This window comes from Pteropus vampyrus, unplaced genomic scaffold, assembly GCF_000151845.1.
Source record: "Pteropus vampyrus isolate Shadow unplaced genomic scaffold, Pvam_2.0 Scaffold114, whole genome shotgun sequence".
NCBI classification, from domain to species: domain Eukaryota; kingdom Metazoa; phylum Chordata; class Mammalia; order Chiroptera; family Pteropodidae; genus Pteropus; species Pteropus vampyrus.
Genome location: NW_011888895.1, coordinates 3,515,155 through 3,522,886, shown reverse-complemented (window position 1 = coordinate 3,522,886; position 7,732 = coordinate 3,515,155). Strand labels below are relative to the sequence as shown.

Sequence of the window (7,732 nt, the reverse complement as noted above, 5' to 3'; positions counted from 1 at the left end):
AGCTGGGCCTGCGGCCCCCCGAGGCCGGACGGAGGCGTCGCCGCCGCGGAGGAGGGGGTCCTGGGGAGCCCGGAGCAGGTGGGGGTGCACAGGGACCCCCCGATGGGTCGACAGCATGCGCGGGCGCCCTGATGAGGGAGCCTCGGAGGGCTCGTAGCGGGGAGTCTGCGGGGAGCCCGCGGCGGGTGGGGGCCGGCGGGGAGCTGGAAGCCGGTGTGGGGTGGACGGCGGGGAATTCCGCGCCGTGTCCGGGCAGGGCGCTGGCGGACCCAGTGCAGCCCCTCCCGGTGTCCTGGCCAGCCCTGCGACGAAGGACACTCACGCTGCCCCCGCGTGAATCTGGACACGCTGCTGCCCCTCCTCGCCCACCCCCCGCGCCGTCACGCCCTCGAAGCGGAGTGCGGGTCCGTCTCCCAGCTTCTCAGAATGGACAGAGAGAGGAAGGGCCGAATCCAGAGCTTGGGGAAAGGCCGCCTCCGCCGGCCACACATCCTTCGTCATGGCCAGACTGACGGTAGCCCCTGCCTGGCGCGTCCTCGCCAGCGGCTGGAGCTGGAAGCGGGACCCCGGTCTGTCTGCCTTCTCTGCGGCTTTCGTGCCTGGCGGTCAGCCAGGAGCAGCGACCTCCGTTTTGGAGGTGTGACCCTGACCCAGTCTTCCTGTGTGGTCGACAGTGGGTGTGAAATCCCATCGATCAGTTCGCGGGGATCCGGTAGATAGGGTCAGCGCTCAAGGCAAGACCCAAATATCTGGACGCCCAGTTGTGTTGGGAGACCAGACTTTAAATCCCAGCTCTGCTCCCATCCAAATAGCCCCTTACCTGGGCTCAGCCTCCTTCTACCTCTGACACTAACTGACCACACTTATAAGCCGAATATAAATGTTTAAAAAAGAGTGGCTGGGGGCGTGGAGAGCTCAGTGATAAAGATGCAGGTAGGAGAACATTCTCTCTGTGTTGGTGTTTTGCTGGCTTCTTTCTCTTAGGGAGACTGACATAGGTTGGGTAGCACTTGAAAAGTCTCAAGAATTTAGAAGTTTCCTCCCATTCGAAGTCTCAAGGTGTGGATCCGGTTTGTTTCTTCTACCAGCATCCCTTGCAAAGGCCCTTAAATTCCAAAGCTCCTGGATGAGAGAGAGGAGCTTTGTCTGTGAGAATGTGTGCTCCTGGTTCAATGGTTTTCCTCTGGGAGTTGGTCAAATGGGTATGAATCCTAATTCCACCCTTCCCCAACTTCAAGTCTTGAGCAACCTAGGAGGTGCGGACCCTCCCTGGACCTCCTTCAGGTGGGATTTGGGGGTTGGCAAAATGTTGGTAATTACCCAAGCTGGGTGACGGGCATGTGGTGGTCCATGACCTGTTAGCAGGAACCCAGAGGTTGACACTGCCGCAGCACCCAAGGGCATTTCCATTTCTCTAGTGATGGCCTTTTACTGTAGTCTACAAAAGTTTGGGTCTGTGTGATGATGGGACATGAACTGGTTCTTCACCACAGAGCCTTCGAAAAGCATCGCCACGTTACATTAATCTTTATTTTTGTGACTATTTAAATTTTTTGTAATAAACAATTTTAAAACTGGGATATTTTTTAACGAAACAATCAAAACTCTTTGTTAGTCAAAACATAAAGTGAAAATAATGAAAATGATTATATAGTAAGTAGGTAATAGAAAAAATATCCACGTGTTTTGATTATTTACAGGTGTTCTTCAGTAATCAAGAAATTGTTTCTATGATCAGAGGGAAAAAATAAGTATTGGAAACAAAATTTTAAAGGGAGACTTATAATATCTACCCCTTAGAGTTGTTATAGGGAGAACATATGTAAAATATTGGCCCTGACCCAATTTGTAGTGATACCTTAGGTCAGGGGTCACCAGGACAGGTCTGTGGCCTATTAGGAACTGGGCCGCATAGCAGGAGGTGAGCGACCAGTAAACAGAAGCTTCATCTGTGTTTGCAGCCGCTCCCCAGCGCTAGCATCACCGCCTCCGCTCCACCTCAGATCAACAGACATTCGATTCTCATAGGAGCACCAGTCCCTGGTGCCAAAAAGGTTAGGGAACCGCTGCCTTGCTTGGTGGCCATTTGCTTTGGATAGAAAACTAAACAGCTCTAAAATGCAATTAGAGTCAGTGCAACTGACTCTAGTAATTTAATTACCTGAGTGTTGAACTAATAATTGTTGTAGCTGCCGCTTCGTTTTCCAGTGGATCGGATCCGTCCTCGTGCCGTGCAATTGTATTACCGTGATTTGCTGACTTGAACATCCAAAGTTTCTGATGTGCTTAGAGACCATTGACAAAAAAACCCAGTAAATCCCAACGACATAAAAACCATTGCAAATGAGTGCACACTAAGTCACTCCTGTTTGTCTGTACTTTTCAACAGTCGAGTCTACCAAGTAGCTGGAATGTTTGAGGCAAACTCTATAAATGATAGCAATAGCTACCATATCCTGGGCCACTCCTCTAGGTCAGGCAAGCTGTTAAGTAAGTGCTTCGTGTACATTATCTTTCTTAATTTTCTCGACCATTCTTTCGAAGGAGATAACAGCCCCATTTTCCTCCCAAACCGTCTTTTTTTTGGAAGAGATAAATGGTCTGGGTAAATAAGCTCATGTCCGGTGAGCAACTTCCTGGTTATGGCTGAGGATTCAGGGGATTTTTTAAAAATTTCTCCTCATCTGCGGGGTGCTGGAGGTGGGCTCAGTGATATTCATCATAATGACCCATCCATGGAAAGATCCTGAAGGATCTTGATTGTCGAGATTAAATGATTAATTTTAATAATTGTACTTTATTATCTGTGTGTGATGTGTGTTTGTCAAGCTATGCTCGTAAGACCTGGGGTAGCCTATTCTTAAATATGTGTGAAGTCTCAAATGCCTGGATCCAGGGTAGATCAGAGGTGGTGGTTTATGGCGAGAAGGCAGAGCAGAGAAGCTGTGCTGGCAAGGTGCAGGGGACACACTCGACACCTACGTTATCTCTTCTTACCGTTACCGGTTTAGGAATCATTGCCCCAGAGACTGTGGAGGAGGAAGGTAGAGGGGGGCTTTGTATGCCCTACTTAGGGTGTGCGCTTTTATCTTGCAAGAGCCAGGATGTCATTAAAGCACTGGTGTCCACCCGCGGGGACTCTATTCACTTCTGTTGATGCTGTAACAAATGACCACCAACTTTGTGCCTTAAAACAACACAGATTTATTATCTTACAGCTCTGGAGGTGTGATGCAGGTTTCCCTGGGCTGGCATCAGTGTGCAGTAGGGACGCAGTCCTTCCTGGAGGTCCTGGCGGGGAGAATCATTTCCTTGCCTTTTCCAGCTTCTAGAGACAGCCTTGTGAAGACACTGGGTCCACCCACATAGTCCAGGATCATCTCCCTATTTTAAGTCTTCTGATTAGGAAACTCAGTTTCATTGCAACAACCCTAATTCCCCTTTGCCGTGGAACTTGATATAGTCACAGAACACAGACATCTTTGGGCAGACCGTTATTCTGCCTTCAACAGGGTCAGACCATTAAATACGGTGCTCAGTGCGGGGCTGGGCACCCTGTTGGTGGTCACCAAAGGCGGGGTCTGGGTAACTGCCTGGCACTTAGCACCTGCAGAAGCAGTCATTCATCGGGACACCTTGAAATAGTCACATCTTAAAAATTATGCTGAGGCAGTAGCGTCTGGTTTGCCTTTCCTTCATGGTCTTGCATTTGCTCCTGGCTACAACTCTGGGGGAGGTTGTATAATTTCACTATTCATGAGGAAACGGAGGCTCAGGTCGGGGCTTGGCAGGGGCCCGTGGCTGTAGGTGGCAGGATCAGGGTTCCAGGGCTCCATAAATCCTGTTCTCTTCCCATCGAGCCTTTGTCAACACTATTAACAGCAGGTGCTATGGCCCTAAGTATATCTACTCCAGAGCCATCCAGATACAAGTCCATGGTCCCGAGTTTTCTACCCACTCCCTGCCGCAGCCTCTGAGGCCAGAAAAGGGAGGGCTTAACCAAAAGCGAGGAAGGGAAAAGAGAGCCTAAGCTTTGCGTGGGTTTTGAGTGGGTGAGTGCAAGCCGAGGACACAAAAAACTGGCTACGGAATATCTGAAGGAGGTGGCAAGTCTGCTCCTCCAGACACTGGCGTTAAAACAACCCCTAAACCCAACAACGCTAGTCTTCCTGGAGCTCACCGCTTTAGTGTCTGGGGGAGAGAGTCAGTAAGCTGCTAGCGATGAGAAGAGGCAGCAATCGTGTGGTGCCCACACTGTTCTCAGCTGTTGCAACCTTTTGAAGTCTGTAGTGTCATCATCCTCATTTTACAGATGAGATCGAGCCGAGGCACAAAGAAATGAAACAGAAACAGCTCGCCCAAGCTCCCACGAAGAGTGTGTGGCTTTGAGCGCAGGCAGTCCGGTTCTGGAACACGCTCCCGACCACCATGGTGTGAGCAAAGGTGGCGGAAGAAGCAGAGACAGGGCGCCCTGTGCCCTGGGCACGGTCTGCAGGAAACAGCTCTGACAGGGTGACACCCAAGCAGAGACGCGAAGGGTCGAGAGCTGTGGCACAGCAGGAAAGAAGGTTCCGGAGCAAGGGAGCAGCAAGGGAGACACAAGGCGGGAGTGTGTCCACCGTTTTCCAGAAACAAGGAGACCGAGGGGCGAGGCCGTTCAGGGACAGGCCTTCTGAGAGGGCAGTGGGACAAGGCGGCCGTTAACGGGTGGACGATCTGTGGCACGCCGCTGGCAACGCACAGTTCTAAGGCTTGTTTTCTTCTCACTGCGGTGAGGCAGGATTCCAGGAAACTCAAATGTAAGGGCAGAACTGCGGGTCCCGTCTCGCACACCTCGGTAAGAATGAAAGTCGAAGAAAGTGGGAGGCCCGTCTGTGGCAGGGAAGCCCTGCGGCCCACGTGTCCGTCGGGGTGGAAGCCCTTCCTTCATCACTGGGTCCCTGGGTGCTTCCTTTCTTAGCCACATGTCTAGACTGGGGAGATGGGGGTGTCGGGAGAAGGGTGGAGGGAGAGGAAATGCCTGCTGACTCCCCCGCCCCAGAGATGGAGACATGGCGAGGGGGCACTGCGGCAGGCGACTGACTAACGGTCCCCAAAGATGTCCACATGCCAAGCCCCTTACATGGCAAATGGGACTTCACCGATGTGATTAAGGATGTTGGGATGGGAGGTGACGCTTGGATCACTGGGCTCTGTGGGCCCTATCTAACCTCCAGAGTCCTTGAAAGATGGAAGAGGGAGGCAGAAGAGTCAGAACCAGACAGATGGCAGCACAAGCAGGAAGGACTGAGCCCGGCGCTGCTGGGGGAAGGGCCCCCAGTCAAAGAGAGGAGCAGCTTCCGGAAGCTGGGAGAGGCAAGGAACTGTGCTTCCTCTTGGAGCTTCCAGAAGGAGCCCAGCCCTGCCGACACCTTGACTTTAGCCCAGTGAGACCTGTTTCGAACGTCTGACCTCCGGAACTGCTAAGAGCCTAAGTCTGGGTTATTTTAAGACTAAATTTATGGTAATTTATTTCAGCATCAATAGATGCCAGGGAATTGATGCCAGGCGGCGTAGGGGCTTTCTGGGTCTCTGATGGGCGCCCAGCCTAAAGCAAGCACGTACCCCGTGGGGCCCTGCACGGCCCTCCCTGGAAGCAGGACTTCAGTGCTCAGCTCTGTCTGGTGGCCCTGGCAGCCACAGTGAGCGGGAAGGGTCGTCAGGGGAGCAGCCCCCCACCACGCTGTCCCTGTCCATCGGCCTTTGGCCCAGCTTTCACGAGGCCTGGTATGAATTGGGCAAAGTGTCGGTTAGCTGGTTCAATAAAGATCTGGAGCAAAGGTTAGCCAAGCTCGTAGATGTGGAGACGATGGACATTCTGTAAGTAAACAAGTGGCCACAGACTCTTGGTAACGCATCTTTCAGAAGGAGAGCTGGCCGGCCGGGCCGTAGGCCCACCTGGTCACTGTTCGTCAAAATTGGATGCATTTACCGAAAATGTGTGGTTTGAATTTCCTGCTCTGAATTCTGGTACAGCACGTTTTCCAAACTTTTCTTCTCACCTTCTGGGTGTTTCTCATTAATCTTTCAGTGTCAGAGAAAATCTTATCGTATTTGCTTACTAGAGAGTAGGCTCTTGAGCCCACACCCTCCAGCCCAGTCCTAGAAAGTACCTGCCTGGGGGATTGGGGCTGTGTCTGCCAGGTCACCCCAAGGAGGGGAATTCTGATTTTGGTGGTGGTTCCCTGGGGAGTGTGACAGCTTGTTGTTTGTAGTTCTCAACCTTTCATGTGTTTAAGATTCAGCTGGGAAGCTTGTTGAAAATGCATATTTTCCCGTCTGGGGTCAGGCCTGGGAATCTGCCTTGTAAGCAGCACGTCAGTGATTGTGATGCTGGGGGGTCCTCGGGGAGCAGAGCAGCTCTGGTAAAGCCCAGAAGGCAGGCCTCGTGCTCGCGCACGCTCTGCACCCCTGCTTCCGTGCGCGAGTGGGGACACATGTGTACGCGTTTGTGGAGGTTTACTGTACCCTCCCTTGGTACTGAGTCTGTCACATGGCCACCAATTTAATCTTCACAACAGCCTGTGGAGTGTACTATTACTCTTCCCTTATTCCTGAAGCAGAAACTGAGGCCTGACTGGTAAGTGACCTGCCCAGTCACGCACACTCGCTAAAGGCGGAGCAGGCATTCCAGTCCGGCCAGACTCTGGTGCGTAGCCCCTGTCACCTGCAGGTGGAAAGGCAGCCCCAAGCCCCTCTTTCTTCCCATGGACTGTGTCGATGGTACCACCTTTAGTCAAAGCGGGAGTAGGGGTATGCCGGGGAGGTCGAGTGATGCCGTTTCTGCACTTGGACAAAAACCGAGTTGTATACGTGGTTCGGCAGTGTGTGTTTAAATATGTGTGTAACTGAGTTTTCTCCTTTTGACCCTCCCTTTCCATTCCACCTCTTCTCCCTTCTCTTGTTCTCTGTCCCTTTCAAGACTCTCGTTCCCAGCTGCCTGCTCCTGAAAACCTGAAGATTCACCTGTACAATGCCATGCAGGTTCTGAGTTGGGAGCCGGTGTCCCTGAGCAATGACACAAGGCCCGTGGTCTACCAGGTGCAGTTCAAATTGTAAGCAGATGTTTCCGTTGGTGTCTTTCTTGGGATACGGAGGGGAGCTGAGCCACCCAGGCCAGCTTCGCGTTCCTGCCTGTAGACACAAGTGTCAGCAAATCCATGGGAAGCAGCTATTTCTCTCACATTTTTAAAATCTCCAAGGACCGAGATTTCACAACTTCCCACTCATCCAAATGCTTAGAGAACTCCGCTGTCTAACCACGTGACTTCTTAGTTTGGCGGAAGTTCATTCTCTGGTTGGTTTCAGGAGAAACCTGTATAAACAGGCTTCCCGGCTTGAAAGGGCAGGAAGCACCTTTTAGTCTTCATCTTCTTCGGGTTTAAAAATCTGCTTTATTCAACCTCATAAGCCACATTTGGCCTAATGAGGAATTTATCTATTTAATTATTGTTAATTCTCAGTTTCTAAGTGGGTTTTCCATTTTGCATTATATTCTGGCCCCTCATTCTCTCTCACCTCCTTGTCAAGCTTTTATGTAACACATAGGAAGTAGAAAGGCAGAACCCAAGTCCTCAGTTGTTATTTGCTTAGTTGTTAAATATGTTCATTGAAGACTAAGTTAAAATTATTGACTAAGTCATTTTATATTACCAAATAAACAATGAAAAGAAATGGTAATTCTCAACGCTTG

At 51.2% G+C, this 7,732-nt stretch overlaps 1 protein-coding gene across 1 annotated transcript in view; it reads left to right on the top strand.

Annotated features, from left to right (window-relative positions):
- The first annotated feature begins 5,822 nt into the window (after nucleotides 1-5,822).
- IFNGR2 (interferon gamma receptor 2) overlaps nucleotides 5,823-7,732 on the top strand; it is a 19,189-nt gene continuing 17,279 nt past the window's right edge. Inside the window, exons 1-2 of the mRNA XM_011365679.1 lie at nucleotides 5,823-5,859; nucleotides 6,962-7,094. Of these exons, the coding sequence (XP_011363981.1) occupies nucleotides 5,838-5,859; nucleotides 6,962-7,094 (155 nt within the window). The 5' untranslated portion in view covers nucleotides 5,823-5,837. The remainder of the gene's footprint in view (nucleotides 5,860-6,961; nucleotides 7,095-7,732) is intronic.